The sequence below is a fragment of the Musca vetustissima genome, unplaced genomic scaffold, assembly GCF_032173495.1.
Source record: "Musca vetustissima isolate MV318-11 ecotype Yass unplaced genomic scaffold, APGP_CSIRO_Mvet_v1 utg107756, whole genome shotgun sequence".
In the NCBI taxonomy this organism is placed as follows: domain Eukaryota; kingdom Metazoa; phylum Arthropoda; class Insecta; order Diptera; family Muscidae; genus Musca; species Musca vetustissima.
In genome coordinates, this window is record NW_026877958.1 from 1,044 (window position 1) to 23,075 (window position 22,032).

At 35.0% G+C, this 22,032-nt stretch overlaps 1 protein-coding gene across 1 annotated transcript; it reads left to right on the forward strand.

Annotated features, from left to right (window-relative positions):
* Positions 1-8,422: 8,422 nt before the first annotated feature.
* Positions 8,423-19,014, forward strand: LOC133322699 (LIM domain-containing protein A-like; the record flags this gene model as incomplete). Its single annotated transcript, XM_061531664.1, has 2 exons — positions 8,423-9,997; positions 18,661-19,014. Coding segments are annotated over 2 exons (1,929 nt in total), but the record flags the coding sequence as incomplete, so codon positions are not given.
* Positions 19,015-22,032: the final 3,018 nt, after the last annotated feature.

A 22,032-nucleotide genomic window follows, 5' to 3' on the forward strand; every position in this document is an offset into this window, starting at 1 on the left:
TATGCATGTCTGAGAGGGGAGGGAGGTATTCCTCTCAAATATTTCCTCTTTTTTTGCCAAATTAGAACATATATTGAGGTTATTTAACTGCTGCTGTTCAGAGACCTAAGATATTGGCACAAAACCAATATTCATTTTTGGGTGAATGGGGCGAAATTAAGGGCTTATAAAAGGGCTGTGGTTTCAAAAAAAAAAAAAAAATGAAGACGCACACACACACAGATACCGCAAATTTCTTCTAATGAAATTATAGGTTTGTGGGTTTTTTAGAAAAATAAAATCTAATATTAAATGTTAAACTGTAATAAGGAGACCTGTAGATCTTCTACTATGACGACTTAAAGCTCTTCCCATTCGAACTCATAAAGTTTTCCCAAAATGCAAAACTTCAACATATTCTAATAAGAATATTTAAATGTCTACCAAGAAGAAGACCTAAAGCTCTTCCAATAAGAAGACCTATAGTTCTTCTAATAAGAATATCTAAAGATTTTCTAATAAGAAGACCTAAGACCTTCCATTAAGAAGACCTGAAGCCCTGAAGGTATTTTACTCAGAAGGCATATAGCTCTTCTAATAAGAAGACCACCAGTTCTTCTATTATGAAGACTTAAACATAATCCAATAAGATGTCCTCAAGCTCTTCTAATAAGAATACCTAAAACTCTTGTATTAAGAAGACATAAAACTCTTCTAATTGGGAGATATAATGCTCCTCTAATAAGAATACCATCAGCTCTTCTAATAAGAAAATCTAAAGCTCTTCTAATAAGAAAATCTAAAGCTCTTCTAATAAGAAGGCCAAAAGATCTTCTAATAAGAAGACTTAAAGCCATTCAAAGCTCTTATAATAAGAAGAAATACAACTCTTCTGATAAGAATACCTTAAGCTCTTGTAAAAAGAAGACCTAAAGCTCTTAAAAAAAAGATGACATAAAGCTCTTCTAATAAAAAGACCTAACATTTTTATTAAAAGATCTTCCACTAAGAAGACCTTAAGCTCTTTCAATAAGAAGACCTACAGCTCTTCTAATAAAAAGGTCTACAGCTCTTCAATAAGAAGAATACAGCTCTTCTAATACAAAGACCTAAAGTTCTTCCAATAAGAAAATCTTAAGATCTTCTAATAAGAAAAAATAAAACTCTTGTAATAAGAAAATCTCCAGCTCTTTATAAAATAAGACCTACAGCTCTTCTTGTAAGAAGACCTACAGATCTTCTTCTAAGAAGACCTCAAGTTCTTCTAATAAGAAAACTTCCAGCTCTTCTAATAAGAAGACCAACAGCTCTTCTAATAAGAAGACATAAAGCTCTTGTAATAAGAAAATCTCAAGCTCCGCTAATAAGTATCCTTAAAGCTCTTCTAATTAGAAGATCTTCAACTCTTCTAATGAGAAGACCTAAAGGGATTCTAATAAGAAAACCACAAGATCCTCTAATCCTTTAAGCTATTCTAATAAGAAGACCCATAACTCTTCTAACAAGAATGCCTAAAGGTGTTCCTAAAAAAGCCTAAAGGTCTACTAATAAGAAGACCTACAGTTATTCTAGTAAGGAGAACTAAAGCTATTAAAGTTAAAGAAGACCTCTTGCTCTTCTATTAAGAAAACCTAAACCTCTTTCAATAAGAAGACTTTCAGCTCTTCTAATAAGAAGACCTAAACATCTTCCAATAAGAAGGCCTTTAGCTCTTCTAGCAAGAACATCTAGAGCTCTTCAAACAAGAATTCCTATGGCTCTTCTAATAAGAATTCCTTAAGCTCTTATAATGAGAAGACTTCCAGCACTCTTCCAACTTTTATAATAAGAAGATCATAGGCTATTCTAATACGACGACCTAAAGTTCTTTCATTAAGGTGACCTAAAGCTCTTCTAATAAGAACACGTAACACACTTCCAATAAGAAGATCTTGAGCACTTTTAATAAAAACACATCGTGCTCTTCTAATAAGAAAATCTAATCCTCTTGCAATAAGAATAATTTCAGCTCTTCTAATAAGAAAGTCCTAACCTCTTCCAATAAGAAGGCCTTCAGCTCTTCTAGCAGGAATACCTAGAGCTCTTCAAATAAGAATTCCTAAAACTTTTCTAATAAGAATTCCTTAAGCTCTTCTAATGAGAAGACTTCTAGCTCTCCGGTTCAGATTTCCATATAGCTCCCATATATATTTTCGACAGATTTCATGTAAAAGCTGGTCCAGGGGCTCTAGATTTGATCGATTGACAAGACATTTTGCACATCGTATCGAAATTACATATATTAAATTTTATAAAAATCTGTTGAGATTTCGATCTATAGATTTCTATATTTTTGTCCGATTTCATGCAAAAGGTTCTCCAGATGCTCCAGGTTTGACCGATTCCAACAATATTTTACACAGGCTGTCGTATTGAGCCTAAAATGATTTCGATATAGCTCCCATATATATATGTTCGACCGATTTCTTGAATATCACGCACCAGAGGTTCTAGATTTGATCGATTGGCATGAAATTTTGCACAGGCTGTCAGATTGAGTCTAAAATTATGTGTGTTAATTTTTGTTGAAATCGATTCAGATTACGATATAGCTCCCCTATATATTTTCGTCCGATTTCATGAAAATGGTGCACCAAAGGTCCTATGTTTGTTTGATCTACACGAAATTTTTCATAACGTAACGAAATGAGTCTATAATTGCATATATTAAATTTTATAAAAATCGGTTCAGACTTCGATATAGCTCACATATATATTTTCGTCTGATTTCATGTAAAAGGTGCTCCAGAGGCTTCAGATTTGACATATTCCGACAAAATCTTACACAGGCTGTCGTATTGAGCCTGAAATGATGTGTGTTAATTGTTGTTGAAATCGATTCCGATATAGCTCCCTCATATATATTTTCGACCGATTTCACGTTAAAGGTGCTCCAAAGGATCTAGGATCGATTAACATGAAATTTTGCACATCGTATCGAATTGTGTCTAGATTTATGTATGTACAGTTTTGTTGAAACTGATTCAGATTTCGATATAGCTCCCATATATATTTTTGTCCGATTTTATGCAAATGGGGAGTTTAAGCACACGTTTTGTAGGATATTAAATATAGACGGCCTCGTCCGACCTTGGCCCGGTCCTTACAAATTTTTAATAATTTTTTTAATTACCAATTATTTGAATTTTTTTTTTTTCAAGGACCCCCCAAGGATCGAAATGATTGTAAACAAATTTGTGTTTAATTTTGTGTGAAGACAAATTTTATTTATTGAAATTGTTTTATACATCGTATCTAAGTGGGTAGGTGTGTGTAGGTGTATGTGTGTGTGTGTCTGTGCGTTTAGGGATTAAGGTTCAACAATTGTTATCATGCCATGCCATTCCTAGACAACAAAAAACAAAACGAAATGAAATGAAAGCACGAAAATTGATCATCATCAACAAATCGTTTTTCCCCTCCCCCTACACTTCAAAGGTCTGTCGGAATACAAATAGAACCAAAATAAACTCCGGTAAATAAACTGTGGCTACAAAAGTATGAATGGCAAATAAGTACCTCCGATGATGAAGAAGATGAAGAGGAGTAGGACAGAAAAAAACAAAATAAACAAAAACTGAATTTAAGCTCTGCTAATGGCCCATAAAAAAGCAAAGACAAAAAAACAAAGAATGGAAGAAAAATTACAAAAGAAGTAAAAATAATAACAACAACTCCAAAGAATACCAACTAGGATAACAGGGAGGGAGAAATAAACAATCATAACAATAAACCATTAGAATAGATGGATAAATGAAAAACCGAGAAAAAGGCAATAACAAAAATATACCCTTGTTTTCTTCTTCTCTTCTCATCAACTACTGTTTTATTTGCCATCCTCGCATAATTCCGATGCTGACTGAAAATGACTTTAAATGTGAACCAAAAAAAAAAATAATTTCCTATTTTGTATCGGAGAAGGATTTAAGGGGCTTCTTTCTATTGTCCTGGAAGTTTTTCATTTTTTTCATTTTCGGGATTTTTTTGTTGCTGTTGCTTATTTTTGAGGAAGTAGTCTATTAAGAGTCAAGGATAGGCTGGGTAATAATAAAAGCATATAAGTGAGAATATAGTTACAAATAAAATAATCGTAAAAATAAATATTAAAAAATCCGATATTAATATGAAGGAGGGGAGGGGGATATTTTATAGGTATTATAAAAATATTAAAAGTCGAAAGGATATGAAACGGCAATTGAAAAAAAAAATTATAGAAAAATCGTTTTTGGGGTTTTTTATTAAGTTTTGTTTTCAAGGTCCTACACCTCGGACGAAAATATATAGGGGAGATATATTGAAATCTTAACCGATTTGAACAAAACTTTATACACATCATTTAAGATGAAGTTCGATACGCTTTGTCAAATTTCCTGGTAATCGAACCGTAGAGTCTCTGGTGCGTGATTGTGAAATCGGACGAAAATATATAGGAGTTCTATATCGAAAACTGAACCGATTTCTCCAAAACTTAACACGCATTATTTTAGACTTAATTCGATACGATATGCAAAATTTCGTCGCAATCCGAGAAACATGGGACCCTTGGTGTCCCATTTACATAAAATCGTGAAAATATATATGGGAGCTATATCGAAATCTCAACCGATTTCATTAAAATTTAATACACGTCATTCTGAACTCAATATAATACGATATGTCAAATTTCGTCGCAATCAAACAAACATAGGACCCTTGGTGCAGCACCCGACTTTCGGTATATTCGAGGCTTTAGTCACATTTAACACCCCCCCCCCCCCTACTCCCCCAACGAAGTGGCTGTATTTTGGTGCAACGGGATTCTTGGAGGCTAACACACGTATTTGCAAAATATTTTCTTTGTAGTTCCATGTTATGACATAGCCCACATATGAGGGTTCCGGCCAATTTTCGAGATTTTAGCCACATTTTCCCCACCGAAGTAGGTGTAATTTGGAATTTTGAGTTCTTGATGGCTGCCAAACCTCCGTATCGAATATTATCAATATCGATTCTGCTTTAAGTATAGCTCCCATATATCGTTTCCGACCGATTTTCGTGGTGTTGAAAGTTTCAGCCGCATTTTTCCCAATCGAAGTGGGTGTAATTTGGCATTAAGGGTTATTAGAGGCTGCTATACCTCTGTGCCAAATATTTTCGTTGTAGGTCCATATTTTAACATAGCCCTCGTATGAAGGTCCCGTCCGATTTTCAATATTATCAAGGTTTTAGCTGAATGCTCTCACCGAAGTGGCTGTAATTTGGTATTAAGAGTTATTGGAGCCTAACGTACCTCCATACCAAAAATTATCAATATAGATTCATATTTAGGTATAGTCCCCATATAACAGTTCCGCATGATTATCGATATTTTCGAGGTTTTAGTCAAATTTCCCCCCACGATGTGGGTGTGATTAGGTATTAACTATTCTTGGAGACTGCTATACCTCTGTGCCAAATATTTTCGATATAGATCCACGTTTTAACATAGCCCTCATATGGAGTTTCCATCCGATTTTCGATATTTTCGAGTTATTAGCTGAATGCTCCCATCGAAGTGGTTGTTATTTGCCATTCCACATTCTTGGGGGCTGCTTAACATCTATATAGAAAATTATCAATATCGATCCAACTTTAGGTATAACCCTCATATGAAGGTCCCAACCGATTTTCGTGGTTTTGAGAGAATCACCTGAATTTTCTCCCCCACGAAGTGGCTGTAATGTGGTCTTCCAGGTTCTTGGGGGCTGACATACATTTGTGCAGAAAAATTTCTACATCGAACCACCTTTAAGTACAGCTTCCATATAACAGTTCCGCTCGATTTTCGATATTTTCGAGATTTTAGCTGAATGCTCCCACCGAAGTGGCTGTTATTTGGCATTCCAGGTTCTTGGAGGCTGCTTAACCTCTATATAAAAAATTATCAATATCGATTCATCTTTAGGTATAACCCACATATGACCGATTTTCGAGATTTTAAACGTTTCAGCCGAATTTGCACCACCGAAGGGCTGTAGTTTTGGTCTTCCGGGTTCTTGGGGGCTGTCATACATTTGTGCAGAAATTTTTTTTTCACCGAACCACCTTTAATTACAGTCTCCATATAACGGTTCCGCTCGATTTTCGATATTTTCGAGATTTTAGCTGAATGCTCCCAACGAAGTGGCTGTTATTTGGCATTCCAGGTTCTTGGAGGCTGCTTAACCTCTATATAAAAAATTATCAATATCGATTCATCTTTAGATATAACCCTCATATGGAGATCCTGACCGATTTTCGTGGTTTTTAATGTTTCAGCCGAATTTTCACCAACGAAGTGGCTGTAATTCGGTCTTCCGGGTTCTTGGGGTCTGACAAACATTTGTGCAGAAAATGTTCTACATCGAACCACCTTTAAGTACAGCTTCCATATAACAGTTCCGCACGATTTTCGCTATATTCGAAGTTTTAGCTGAATGCTCCCATCGAAGTGGCTGTTATTTGGCATTCCAGGTTCTTGGAGGCTGTTTAACCTCTATATAGGAAATTATCAATCTCGTGCCATCTTTATGTACCCTCATATGAAGATCCCGACCGATTTTCGTGGTTTTGAGAGAATCAGCTGAATTTTCTCCCAGCGAAGTGGCCTTCCAGGTTCTTGGGGGCTGACATTCATTTGTGCAGAAAAATTTCTACATCGAACCACCTTTAAGTACAGCCTCTATATAACGTTTCCGCCCGATTTTCCATATTATCGAGTTTTTAGCTGAATGCTACCACCGAAGTGGCCGTTATTTGGCATTCCAGGTTCTTGGAGGCTGCTTAACCTCTATATAGAAAATTATCAATCTCGTGCCATCTTTATGTACCCTCATATGAAGATCCCGACCGATTTTCGTGGTTTTTAATGTTTTAGCCGAATTTTCACCAACGAAGTGGCTGTAATTCGGTCTTCCGGGTTCTTGGGGGCTGACATACATTTGTGTAAAAAAATTTCTACATCAAAACATCTTCAGGCACATCTTAAATATAGCGGTTCGACCCGATTTTCTCTATTTTGAAGGTTATAGCCGCATTTTCTCCCACCGAAGTGGCTATAATTTGGTATTCCGGTCTTCTGGAGGCTAACATCGCTCCCCAACCAAAAGGTACCGACCACTTCTAGGGAGTAAAAAAATGTTGGCCCTACCGAACTTTATTTAATTTTTATTTTTTAACTAAATATTCCCTACTACTAAGGGTATTTTTTCAAAGCATGAATTTTTTACGAACCAATAGATCGGAAATTTTTATTTTTGTATTCTTATTATTTTTTTAAATATGTTGTAGCCCACATTTTCTACTTCCCCCCGTAGATCTGCTTATACCTCTCGAGTTAGGGTATTTACCATAGAATCATATTTTGTAGTCCTGCATGAAATCCTTGACTGCGGATTTTTTAGAAATTTTCTTAGATTCAGTAGTGTTTGGCGGGTTATTTGGGATACCATTTGTATTTTGTTTTTGCAAAATAGTCAGGCTTAATCCCAGTTTGTTGTTTTTATAAAAAACAACTATTTATTAGTGGGGAATGTATGGCATTGTCCGCCGAGGGGTAAGGCAGGGAAGACTATAGTTTCGGATCTCGCCACTGATCCTCATCAGTTCCCTTAGTTTTTTGTTGGGATATTCTCCCAGAAGCTATTAATAGCTTCTTTACAAAAAACCTTTCAAACCCAAATGTCTCTTGTGACAATTCGAAGTTCTTACGTTACCAGCAATACGACCCCAATGAGAAGTTCGTTTCGTTGGCGCCTGACTTCGTTTGTTTGGTTTATTGCTTTAACTAGCAATGCCAACAACAACGTTATGTGCATTCGTCACAAAGTGACGACACATAGCAGTGGGAAATGTATTGTAGTTGTCTGTAAATGCCTTGTTGACCACGAAGTCAGGCGCCAACGAAACGAACTTCTCATTGGGGTCGTATTGCTGGTAACGTAAGAACTTCGAATTGTCACAAGAGACATTTGGGTTTGAAAGGTTTTTTGTAAAGAAGCTATTAATAGCTTCTGGGGAGAATATCCCAACAAAAAACTAAGGGAACTGATGAGGATCAGTGGCGAGATCCGAAACTATAGTCTTCCCTGCCTTACCCCTCGGCGGACAATGCCATACATTCCCCACTAATAAATAGTTGTTTTTTATAAAAACAACAAACTGGGATTAAGCCTGACTATTTTGCAAAAACAAAATTTTCTTAGATTTTTATTTGTTTTTTTGCTTCGTTACACCTCCTCCAACCCTCCCCCTAGTATTCCATAAAACGTACCGATATTATCCCGAGATTTTTTTAGTTTTGTTGCTCCATCCCGCTGATAAAATCTGCAAATAACTGTGTGTTTTGATATTTTCTTTGATTTTAATTTCGGGTGTGTGTATTCGTTCGCCCTCCTCCGAAATCCAGTTAAGTCACTTCGATTATGGTCCGAATAAAATCTTGGCCAAATATGGTAAATATTTAAATAACACCAAGCAGCAACAGTATCCGAATCTGCATCAAAATCAAAATACGAATCATCAGCATCATCAGATTCCGCATCAGCATCCGAATCATCATAATTTGTCTCGGGCCACAAGGATTACTGGATATTCCAGCAGCCAAGACAGTGGCCGGGATAGCGGCCGTGACAGCAGTGTTCGTGAGGTAATGAGCAGTAGCAGTAATCCGAACAATGCCAGCAGTGAAGATGAGAATATCAACAAACGTCAGCCGCAGCAGCAACAGCAACAGGATGAGGAAGACAATTTTTCAACAACGAGGAATAATGGTGGGGGAAGAGGAGGTGGACCCAGAGGGGGTGTGATAGAAGATAATGGCAATGCTGGCCACATTAGTGCCGCCACATCATTCGATAGTGATTCAGCCCTAACTGAGGGCAGACATTGTAATTTGTTTAGTGAAAAGCAGGGTAGCCTCTGTAGCCGCTATGATGGCAATCTGCAGCACCATCCGAACCAGCCACCTCTGGCACATGCTAAACAACTGCGAATTAATTCGTCTAATAGAATGGCCAATGATGGTGGAGCTTTGCATAAAACCTCAATAGCAGCCATAAGTGGGGGTGGCGGAACTTCTGGCAGTGGCTCCGGCTTAGGCTACCTTGATAAATCCGGCATGGAGGCAACTACATTAGGCTCTCGAACTTCATTACATCATAACATTTATACAAACGACACATATGAGAGTCGTTATGTTAACGAGCAGCACTCCCAGCACCTCTCACACCTCCCGAACCATCATCACCACCACCATCAGAACACCAGCATATCAGCCTCATCCACCTTCCTACTCGACGATGGCAGTGAATTGGAAATGGATGCTGAAATTGCTGGTGGCCAGCAGAAAACCTATTTGGTGCCACTGGATATACCCACACCACCGCCACAGCCACATATGCCGCATGGCAGGGCCACAACAACACAGACATCCATGTGTCAGTGCGATACGGCAGTGGCGAACAATGGTTCGGCACTTTGCCATCATCAGCAACATTTTCAGCAGGTAGCTCAACACAGGGCCACAACTCATCAGCATCAGCATACCGTAACTCCGAACACCCCGAATCGCATGCCATCATCATCCTCCACACAACTACATCAGGTCAGCATGATGGAAATACCATTGGCCAATGGTTTAAGCCATCATCATCAACCGCAGCATCCACATCATCGGCATCATCACTCTAGTGTTGCAGGTTCACTTCTTAATTATAAATTACATGATCCACAGCTGCAGCAATTCACAACCGGCTCGCCGCATTATCAACACGATGACCAGCTGGATTTTGGCCATCATCCGCATCCTCAGCATCACCATAAATTGCCACTGCAAAAAAGTTTCAGCAAATTGCAGCTGCACCAAAAACAACAACAATTACAAAATTTAGTCTTTCCCCAGCTATCACCGTATCACAGCGGTAGTGAGCGGAACTCCTCATCGGCTTTTCATCAAATGGATGGTAAAAATTATGCCAAAAAGGTAAGAGAGAGAGGTATGAACTCGAGGTTCAAGGTGGGAGGCAGAAGGAGGATGGGATTTTTTTCACATTTTTTGGTGGGTATTCCATTTTTTCCTCCGGGGCAGGATATTGAGGAGGAAATGTTCTGTCAATAAAATCGATTTAAATAATCCACTAATTAAAAGAAGGAGGATCTTCTATAGGACCCCATAGAAGATCCTCGAAGCTTTTCATTGGATACATTTTTTGTCTCCCATAAACAGGGGACCAAATATTCTTTAAGAGTAGTCCGAGGTTGTTTTTATAAGAGACCTCTCAGGCCTTACCAAATTATGTCTACTATGAGTAGCTTCGAGCTCTACGTTTTGGATTCCATATGACCACCAGAACGTATACGTGCTGACATAAGTTATACGCTCTTCAATTTTTTGATCTCTTCTTAAATGTCTTCACGTTTTTTAAGGGTTTCAATGTTTTTCCCTCGCAGGATAATTAGGAGGAATTACTCTGCCAATAAGATCGATTAAATAATTAACCCACTAATAAAAAAGGCATTGATGGGGTCCTATAGGAAATCCTCAAAGCTCCTCTTAGGAGTGATTTTGCTCTCCTATAAACAGAGGCCAAAATCTTGTTTAAGAGGAGCCCGAGTTTTTTTAAGTAACCTCTCAGGCCTTACCAAAAATCTCCGAGCTCCACGTCTAGAATTACATATGGCCACCAGAACGTATACGTGCTGACATAAGTTATACGCCCCTCAATCCTGGTCTCTTCTTAAATGTCTTCACATTTTTTGGTTGGTTTCAATTTTTTCCCCTGGCAGGATAATCGGGAGGAAATATTCTGCCAATATAAACTATTAAATAATTAACCCACTAATAAAAAAAGTCTTGATAAGGTCCTATAGGAGATCCTCGAAGCTCCTCTTAGGAGATATTTTTGCTCTCCGAGTTTTTTATGAGCAACTCCTCAGACCATACAAAAAATATCTTTATGAATAGCTTCGAGCGTATACGTGCTGACATGAGTTATACGCCCCGAAATCTTGGTCCACTCTTAAATGTCTTCCCATTTTATTTTGTGTTTCAATTTTTTCCCCTGGCAGGATAATCAGGAGGAATTATTCTACCAATAAAATCGATTAAATAATTAACCCACTGAAAAAAACCTTGATAAAGTCCTATAGGAGATCCTCCAAGCTTCTCTATGGAGAATGTTTTGCTCTACTATAAACAGAGGTCAAAATCTTGTTTAAAACGAGCCCGAGGTTTTTTAAGTATCCTCTCAGGCCTTACCAAAAATCTCTCTATAAGTAGCTTCGTACTTCACCCATAAGACTCCATATGACCACCAGAACGTATACGTGCTGACATAAGTTATACGCCCCTCAGTACCTCAATACTCAAGAAGGTCTTTTATGAACATCTTGGACTCATTCTAAAGACAATTTTTGTCTCTTCTTAAATGTCTTCTAAGAAAAGCCTTCAAAGGCCTTTAATGTGCCTTTGAAATGGTCCTCCAAGACATGGCGGATTTTCAATAAGAAGACTTCATTTAGTCTTCTTTTAAAATTTCAGTTGGTTCTCTTTAAGAATATATATTTATCCAGGGCAGGATAATTAGGAGAAATTATTCTGCCAAAACAAAATCGAAAGGTTAATTAGTCCACTAATAAAAAAAGGCCTTGATAAGGTCCTATTGGAGATCCTCAAAGTTTCACATTGGATACATTTTTTGTCTCCTATAAACAGAGGCCCAAATCTCGTTTAGGAGGATTCCGAGTTTTTTTTTATAAGAAACCCCTCAGACCTCGTTTAGAATCCCATATGACCACCAGAACGTATACGTACTGACATTAGTTATACGCCCCTAAATACTTCAAGAAGCTCTTTTATGAATACTTTGGACTCATCTTTAAGAAGATCTTAATCTCTTCTTTTTTGGAAAACAAAAATGTCTTTTATGAAAGCAGCTTCGAGAATCTTTTATAGGCTTTCGAAATGGTCCTCATATGACCACCAGAACGTATACGTGCTGACAAAAGTTATACGCCCCTCAATACCTCAAAAAGGTATTTTAGGAACATCTTGGACACATCTTAAAGAAGATATTCGTGTCTTCTTACATGTCTTCTAAGATCTCTTATAAGCCTTCAAAATGGTCCTCTAAGGGAAGATATGACGGGTTTTCTGTAAAAAGACCCTTTAGACTCCTACATTTAGTCTTTTTTTAAATTTGCTTGTCTTTGGAGACCCTTTTGCTCACCTATAAGCAAAGGTTAAAATCTTCTTTTAGAGAAGCCCGAAGTTTTTTTATAAGAAACCCCTCAGATCCTATCAAAAAACTCTCTATGAGTAGCCTCGAGCTCCACGTTTAGAGTCCCATATAACCACCAGAACGTATACGTGCTGACATTAGTTATACGTCCAACAAAACCTCAAGAAGGTATTTTATGAACATCTTGGACTCATCTTAAGGAAGATCTTGGTCTCTTCTTCTTTGGAAAACGAAAATGTCGTCAAAGAAAAAAGCATCGAGAATCTCTTATGGGCTTTCGAAATGGTCCCCATATGACCACCAGAACGTATACGTGCTGACATAAGTTATACGCCCCCCAATACCTCAATACTCAAGAAGGTCTTTTATGAACATCTTGAACTCATTCTAAGGATGATTTTGGTCTCTTCTTAAATGTCTTCTAAGAAAGAAGTTTCAAAGATATTTAATGGTCCTCCAAGGCTAGACATGGCGGATTTTCTATTAAAAAAACCTTTAAGACTTCTTCATTTAGTCTCCTTTTAAATTTTCAGCTGGTTCTCTTTAAGAAAATATATGTTTAGACTTCCTTAAGAAAACACTTCGAGGACCTATATGAAATCCCAGAAGCTTCTTTTTTAGAATACATTTTTGATTTCAGAAAAAAGAGGCCCAGATCTTCATTGAAATGCGTCCAAGGTTTTCATGAAATACCTTTTTTATAAGACACCCCTCAGGTATCCCCGTAAGTCTTTGCTGGTCTTCTATGGAAATACTAGACCCTCTAGTTTTCTTTTTAAATTACATTTGATTCTTTCGAAGAACATATTCGTAGTCTTTCATGAGAAAAACACTTCGAAGACCTATAGGAGATCCCAAAAGCTTCTTTCTGAGAAGACTTTTTTGTTTTCTGAAAAAAGAGGTCCAGCTCTAAGCTCTTAATATGCCTCCAAGTTTTTTTATAAAATGCCTTTTTGAGTCTTGAAGTATTCAGGGGCGTATAACTTATGTCAACACGTATACATTCCGGTGATCATATGGGGTCCCAAACGTGAATTTCGTAGCTACTCATTGGAGAAATTTGTGGCCACCCATAATCATAGGCCAAAATCTTCTTTAAGAGTAGAGTAGGACAATTGATCCACAAAAGGTAGGGCCTTCTGGCATAGGAAATTCTCGATCCTCGAGGTAATCACAGCAAATACTTTTTATATCCCAAATAAAGAGGCCAATTTTCTTCTCGAAGTTTTATATAAACAACCCCCTAGCCTTCAAGATTATTACGGAGTGCTTTTGGGTCGCTTCACTTCGCTCTTCTGTAAGAACTGGCTTTGGTTCTCTATTAAAATTGTAATTGGTTCCTCTTAGGAAAATATTTTTAGAAATACCCAAGAACACAATTTCGAAGTCAAATTATCCTGCTAATGGATGGCTCTTCTGACGTCCAATAAGAGGTCTTCGAAGTTTTGTTTTTTTTTCTTGGCAGAAATTTTCTCATAGACTTTGAAAGCCTATAAAATGTATAGATTTATAGATTTCTATATCTATCACAATTTCATCTTATGAATCACAAAGATCTATTGAAAATTATTCATAAAATGTTTTGGGCATCTATAAAAGTCACTTCTGAACTCCCGCTCATCTATGCAAAGACTCTACTGGTCTCCTATACATTTTTCATTAGTTCTCTATAAAATGTTTTAGGCCTCGAAGTCTTATGGAAAAAAATTGTATACGCCTGAGAGGCCTCAGAGACCTATGAAAAAATTTTAAAGGCCTCGTATGTCTATGAACAAATTTCTATTGGCCTCGGAGGCTTATGAAAAATCCGAGGTTTATGAAAAATTTTCTATATAAAATGTTATAGGCCTCGAATTCTTATGGAAACAATTGTATAAGCCTGAAAGGCCTACGAAAAATATATTTTTTAAAATTCTAAAGTCCTCTCCTCTCGGGTTGTTGTCTTCAGGTGCGTATGATTGCTGTCAGTATGTATACGTTCTGGTGGTCATAAGGGAAATATAATTTATCTCAGTACTAACCTGACTATGGAATAGAATTTAATATTTTTAGGAACATTTTGACCTTCTGTGGAAACTCCATTTTGCCTTTAACATATTTGTTCTTCTACTATAGGAAGTTGTCTCCCAAGAAAAAAACATTCCGCTCGCCTCAGGAGATTTTTTTAATAATGTATGAATTATGTCAGCGCTTTTCATAGAAAGCTACTTCTGATATTCTGCAAGAAACACTCCTTCTTTTATATCAAAAGGTCCATAAAAATGTATATCTGTGCAACAGTATCGCATTATGGTGTTATGAGGCGTATGATTGCTGTCACCACGTATACGTTCTGATGTTTCTTGAGAAAAAAATATTTTTTTTTTTGTATTAGTTTTATCATAAGGAGAACTTTTCCCCTCCTCTCTGAATTTCCTTTGTTATTGTTTTTTCGACATTTTTTAAATTAATTATAAGATTATCGATGCTTATGCAGCAGCTTTCTCCTCTCACCACCCATTTAATATTGTTCTGGCCTTCGGCTCAATTTTAATTTGATTAATTTGTGAGAGTATTAAGAAGCTATGTATCTTTGTATGGCCATCTCTACATAATTTCATTATCTTAATCTGTGTGGGTAATACATTTTTATGTAGGTGATAATTGACAAATTATCAATTGTAATTTGTCTTAATTGGGGAAGATTGGTGGCCTGAGGGCTCCAAAAATATTAAGGAATTAAGGAGGTGGATGACAACAAATTAAAGTTTGCTCATTAATGAAAATAAATTTTGAAGGAAGAGAAATGTTCGGATTCTTTGCATAATCACAAAAATGATGGGTCTATGAAAAAAACTTATATGTTATAGACCTCAAAACCCTACGTAAAAAGGAGACATTTCAGACTTTGCTGAGAATATTTTTTGGTCCTCCAGAAGAAGTCCTTTTTCTTCATGTGTGGTATTTCTGAAAATGTCTTTTATTTTCCCATAAAAAATATATTTTATTATTCTATTAAAAATGAATAGAATTCTTTTAAAAAAAGGCGTATAATTGTTGTCATAACGTGTACGTTCTGGTGGACACCGAAAAAATAATATTTTACTATATTTTGGCTTAAGGAAAACATGTAATAAGGTCCGTAGGCTTGATATTTCGTACGTGTCCTTTACAAAAATATATTTCAGTTTTCCATTTATATATCCCTCCGAAATTATTTAAAAAATAATAAAATAATATTGAATGGCGAATAATTGTTGTCATCACGAATACGTTCTGGTGGTCATAGGGAAAATTATAATTTTCTTTAGATTTTCTCTGAAGAGAAAAATCGTCGGAGGCCTCTGAAAAATGTTCTATAACATTTTAGAACCCACTTTGGTCTATGAAAAGAATTAAACAAATATATAGTCTTTGAAGCCCATGCTAATGTTCTCAAAAATAGTAGAGCCATCGGAAAGTCATGAAAAAATGTCTATTAAATTTTAGAGGACTTGGAATGCAATAAATCATTATGTTTCTATCAAAATATCACTCGGAATTTCTTTATAAATATTAGATGTTGTTCTCTGACGTTGTGGCGTACAATTTTTGTCAGCAAGTATACGTTCTAGTAGTCACTATAGAAATCATTATTATTTGTTTTTTTTTTTATTTTTTAAAGATAAAAAGATTAAGGACTCCGAGCCATATAACAAAATTTCTATAAATTTTTTAAAGTCACGAAAGTCTATAAAGAAATTAAAGAATATGTGTAGCCTCTGAAACCCCAAAAATAGTGGAATCCTTGCAAGCCCCTGATATTATCGATGATTCGTAATGTAATAAATAATAATTTTTATATCAAAATCTATCTTAGGACTTATTAAGAAGTATCTGATTTTCTCTTCTGGGGTGTGATCTTAGAGGGGCGTATAATTGTTGTCAGCACGCATACGTTCTGGTGGTCGTAGCAAAAAGTCAGCACTCGAAAGCCTCTGTAAATTTGTCTATAAAATTTTATATACTTCGAGGTCTTATAATCATTTTCTATTAAATGTTGTGGGCATTGTATACCTCGGTTTAGTTAAATTTCTATTAAAATGTTCTCGTCCGCTCTTCGTTAAAAATACTTGCTTAATTCGTATGGAGTTGTAGTTGATGTCAACACGTATACGTTACGGTGGTGAAAAGAGATTTTTGGATTTTCTACATGTTAACATTTTTGGGTATTCTCTGAGTAATCCAATTTGTGTCTAATTACAAGATTTTTAGGAGCATCAAGGAGTTTCTATGGAAATTAAATTTAAATTGTCTTCTCGGGTTCTCTAAGAACTTCGTTTTAGGCTTTCAAAAATGTCCTTTGGTCCCCAAAAAAACAAGATAACAATTTTTGCTCCACTCAGGCGTTTTCTTTTGCATCCGTATGATTGATGTCGCCACGTATACGTTCCGGTGTACATATGACAATTGTATAGCCTTCCTTCAATTATATACGCCTTGAAGTTCTATAAAAAATTATATATATATCATACACCTCAGAGGCATAAACACATTCCATATGATTTTTTTCTGTATGATTTTATAGGTCTGTAGGTCTGTCTAAATTTTTCTTAAAAAAGTTATAGGTCACAAGGGCTTGTAAAAAGGTTTCTGAAAAATTCTTTAGTAAATCTTTAATTTTATAGACCTTGGTGGCCCATGAAATTTGCTTATAAAATTTTGTAGGCCTCGAAGATATGTAAAAGTTTGTTTCACAAATGTTAGGGACCCGGAGACCTAAGAAATGTTTTTGTATAATTTTTTATCGGCCGCCAAGGGCAATATATATATATATATATAATTGCTACAAAATTGTGCATGCCTTGGAGGCTTGTAAAAAATTTTCTATTAAATTGTATGGACAACGAAATATTTTTTTTTTCTAAAATTCTGTAGACCTCAGAGGCTTTCTGAAAATTTTATATGACTCGGAGGCCTATGAAACATATTTTCTAATAATGCTTGGAAGGCTCATAAACAACTTTCTATTGGTCTCGGATGCTTACAAAAAAATCGAAATTCTAAAAGCCCTCCGAATTTGTATAAAAAAATTTTAAAAAATTCTTATGTTGCGCGAAAGCCTATTGTTTTGTGAACCTCGTAGGCATGTTAAAAAAATCTATAATTTTTTATACGGCTGTAAGAAATGTAATAGATCTTTGAGGCCCCTGAAAACGGTTCTATAAAATTGTATGTTCCTCGGAGGGCTTAGAGCTTATGAAAAAATTTTCTATAAAATGTTATAGGTCTTGTTGGTGTATGAAAATTAGTTTAGACATTTTTGAGGCTTCCGAAGGTCTATAAAAAAGTCCAATGAAAACGTTTGGTCTTAAACGACAATATATTTATTTTTTATAAAATTGTATGGCACACGGCTGCATGTAAAAACATTTTCTATGTCTGTTACATAGCTCATGGTCTCTTGAAAATTGCTTTATATTTATTATTTATTATATTTATATTTTTTTGGATTTAGAGGTTTTTGGAAAAAAAAATATTTTTTTTAGAAAATTTAAAGTTATATTGGCTGGGTGGCATACAAATAATGTTTATACGATTTTATAGGCCTTGGGAAATTTTCTTTAAAATGTCTATAAGCCTCGTAGGTATATGAAAATATTTCTAAAAATGTTAGAGGCCTCGAAGGGTCTATGAAACTATTTCTAAATCTTTTAAGGTGTCGAAAATCTATGAAAAAAGGAAAATAATAATTTTTATGTATGGCTAGGAAGCCTATTAAAATTTCCTAACATTTTTTATAACCCTTTGAGGTCCATGAAAATTTTTCTATAGGCCTTGGAAGGCGATAAAAAATTGTTTCTTTATTTTTTTTTTTAATTTCGACTGTAGTTGGTAAAAAAATTCCCACGCTCATAAAAATAAAAGCCGTACTGACCTACCACAAAAACTCAAAATTTTTTCAAACTCTTTTTTCAATAAAAAATTTAAAAAAACGTCTCTACAATTTCCTAACAATGAAAAAATAAACAAATTTCTAAACTTAAAATTTAAATGGGTGTTTACTCTGCTCTCTACCTTTCCCACCATTTCTTATTGCCTATTTTTTTCAAAATCAAATTCCCCCAAATATTCACTTCCCCAAAACGTGTAATTATGTACCGGCTGTCTCAAGCCCATAAACCCAAACTCAAATTGGTAAATAACTTTATTTCAATCTTTCTTAACCATTTAAGTCATTATGGCTACAGTAGTTGGTGTTTTTATTGTCGTTGTTGTTGTTGTTGCTGTCGCTGCGACAGAAATTGCTTCTCTTGCATACGAAAAAAGTGAAATATTATTTCACATTCACATATAAGTATTACGTTGTTTGTCGCGACGGCATTTCTACGAAACTTGGGCAAATAATTGTTGCGCAGGCGCAACATAACCACCACTTATAAAACAGAAAACAACACAACAACAACAACATGGTACTTGGTATGGTATCAGCTTAAAAAATCGCCACAGCAATTGCAATAAACCAACATTCCCGGTTTACGTGACGCGTTTGAATAATGACCACCACCACTATCGTCATCATCACCGCCACTTGACTTGTCACTTTGAGTTTGACGACAAGCTTGATGAAGTTGATGATGACTATGACCACAACAGCAACAACAATATTCATGATGAGTTTCTTTATGATCATGATGATATCTTTTACGATTACGTTGACAAGAAACCACATTTTTGTTGTTTTTGCTGTTTAACGAAAGTTGACGGCTTCGTCAATGTGGTGCAGACCAAAATTTTGTAATGAAAAATAAGAAAAAAATTGTCGATAACAAGGCTTTTTATGGAGGATCCTTATCGATAACGACATTTTTATGGAGAATTGTTATCGATAATAACATTTTTGAAAGAAAAACTATCGATAACACATTTTCACTAGTAAAAATATATCGATAACAAGTTTTTCTGTGAAAAAAAGTTATCGATAATAACTTTTAGTTAGAGAAATGATTTCGATAACAATTAATTTGGTGAAAAAAATTTCGATAACAATAAATTTTTAAAGAAAAGTTATCGATAAACAATTTTCTATGAATAAATGTTATCGATAACTACTCTTATATGAAAAAAATTGCTATGGATAACCACTTTTTAACCAATAATAGTTATCGATAACTCATTTCCCTAGTGAAAATATATCAATAATAATTTTTTTCTGTGAAGAATAGTTATCGATAACTCATTTCACTAGCGAAAATAAATCGATAATTTTTTTTATGTGAAATAAAGTTATCGATAATAACTTTTTGTAAGAGAAATGATTTCGATAACAACTATTTTAGTGAAAAAAATTATCAATAACAAATAATTTTTGAAGAAAAGTTATCGATAAAAAATTTTCTATGAATAAATGTTATCGAAAACTACTCTTATAAGTAAAAAATGCCTTGGACAACCCTTTATAACAAATAATAGTTATCGATAACTCATTTCCCTGGTGAAAATAAATCGACAGCATTTTTTTTCTGGAGAATAGTTATCGATAATAACATTTCTTCAGAGGAATGTTGTCGATAACAATTATTTTAGTGAAAAAAAATTCTCGATAACAAATATTTTCTTAAGAAAAGTTGTCGATAAACAATTTTCTATGAATAAATGTTATCGATACCTATTTTTATATGGAAAATACACTATGGATAACCATTTTTTAACAAATAATAGTTATCGATAACTCATTTCCCTAGTGAAAATATATCGATAACATTTTTCTTTCTCTGGAGAATAGTTAGCGATAATATAATTTCTTTAGAGAATCGACTTCGATAAGAATTATTTTAGTAAAAAATATCGATAACAAATAATTTTTAAAGAAAAATAGTCGATAAGCAATTTGGTATGAGAATATGTTACCGATAACTACAATTATGTGAACTAAGGTTATCGATAACCCCTTTTTTACAAATAAAAATTATTGATAACAACATTTCTTGTTGAGATGAGACATCGATAAGTAGTTAGTTATCGATGACAATGTTTTCGTTGAGATAAGACATCGATAGTAGCTTTTATAGATAACGATTATTCTATCGAGAAAAGATAACGATAACAAGTTTTGTTAGTGAAAAGTTATCGATAACAACTTTCCTATAAAGAAAAATTATCGATAACAAGTTTTTGATATAGAAAAATTATCGATAACAATTTTTCGTTAAAGAAAATGTATCGATAACACATTTTCCACAAAGAAATTTTATCGATAACAGTTTTTGTGTAAAGAAATGTTATGGTTTACAATATTTTTATAGAAAAAAATTTTCGATTACAACTTTTCCATTTCTATAAAAAAAAATTTATCGATAACAATGTTTCTTGATATGAATATTATCGATAAATGTTTTTGTATAAAGAAAAGTTATCGATTACAATATTTGTATAGAGAAATTTTTTCGATTACAACTTTTCGTTAGCAACTTTTCTACGAAGAAAAGTTGTCGATAACTCAATTTCTATAGGAAAATTATATCGATAACAAGTTTTCTTGATGAAAATGTTATCGATAATTAATAAATACTATCGATAATTACATTTTCATTCAAAAAAACTTATAAAGAATAACACAATTTCTATGGAAAACTGAATAAAAAACCTTCTCCATAGAGAAAAGTTATCGATAATGAGATATTTACAAAAAACGTGTTATCGATAACAATATTTTGTGTAAGAAAAATTACCGACGATATTCCAGTATTAAGTGTTTTCTGTCAAATAATTTTTGATTAATTGCCTTGCCATTAATAATAATCGATGTTTGGTGGTTAATACCGCCTCAACATAAAGAGAAGTGGGAGAGGGGGAAAGTGAGAGTGAAAAAATTTCCCTCTCACTCTCCCCATAATTGCATAATAATGCCAAACGGCATGCATTGAAGTGCATTTTTGTTTTTTGACCACTTAACAAATCCAACTTGCCCTATATGGTTGCCTCCAGGTGGTGGTGGTGGTGGCTGGTGTTGGAGTGGGACTATTGCAACAGCCTCATAACCGCACACATAAAACCAGACCACACTTCGAAATGGAAAACACAAAAAACGGAAAAACCTGACCAGATCCGAATTGACCAATATCAGCAAACATTTTAACAGCGGCTTAAAAATCGGTTATTTGCCATTTTTGGCTGGCCGTTTGTTGCTGCTCTGGTTGACCCAACATGGTAGGATACGATAGGAGAGGATATGATAAAGTTGTGAATTTTTATGTAATTATTTTGTGCAACAACAACAACAGCGACACCAACAACAACAATAGGAGCAGTAACAATAACAGCAACCACAACATAAAGCGCCCCGGAGCCACCAAACAAACAGGCTGGCAGGGCAGTAAGCCAGCCTCATCCTGATATGGTCAAAGTGACGGTAACCACCATCATCGATTGGTTGCACGGTCAGTTAGTTGTTCAGGAGGCCTGGCGGGTCGGTCGGACGGTCTTTAACCATAAAAGCTGAATTGGGTAAAGTGTGGTGGCGGATTTAATTGAGATTATAGAAATTCATCTGTGGTTTGTTTTGAGGCTCTAGGTATTGGTATTTTGGTCTTTATGGGGTTGTTGTTGTGTTCCTGTTTGTAGTTGTTGTTGTTATTTTTTCGGTTTGGCTTTATTTTGTTGTTGCAATGAATAGAAGTGGATTTTAATATGGTCAAAATTGCGGAAAATTCCATAAGCTGTTGTATTTACAGCAAATGATTTATGAAGCTTAAAGCAAACACACACAGACACAGATTCACACACACACTCACAGACTCACACACACATGGACATATAG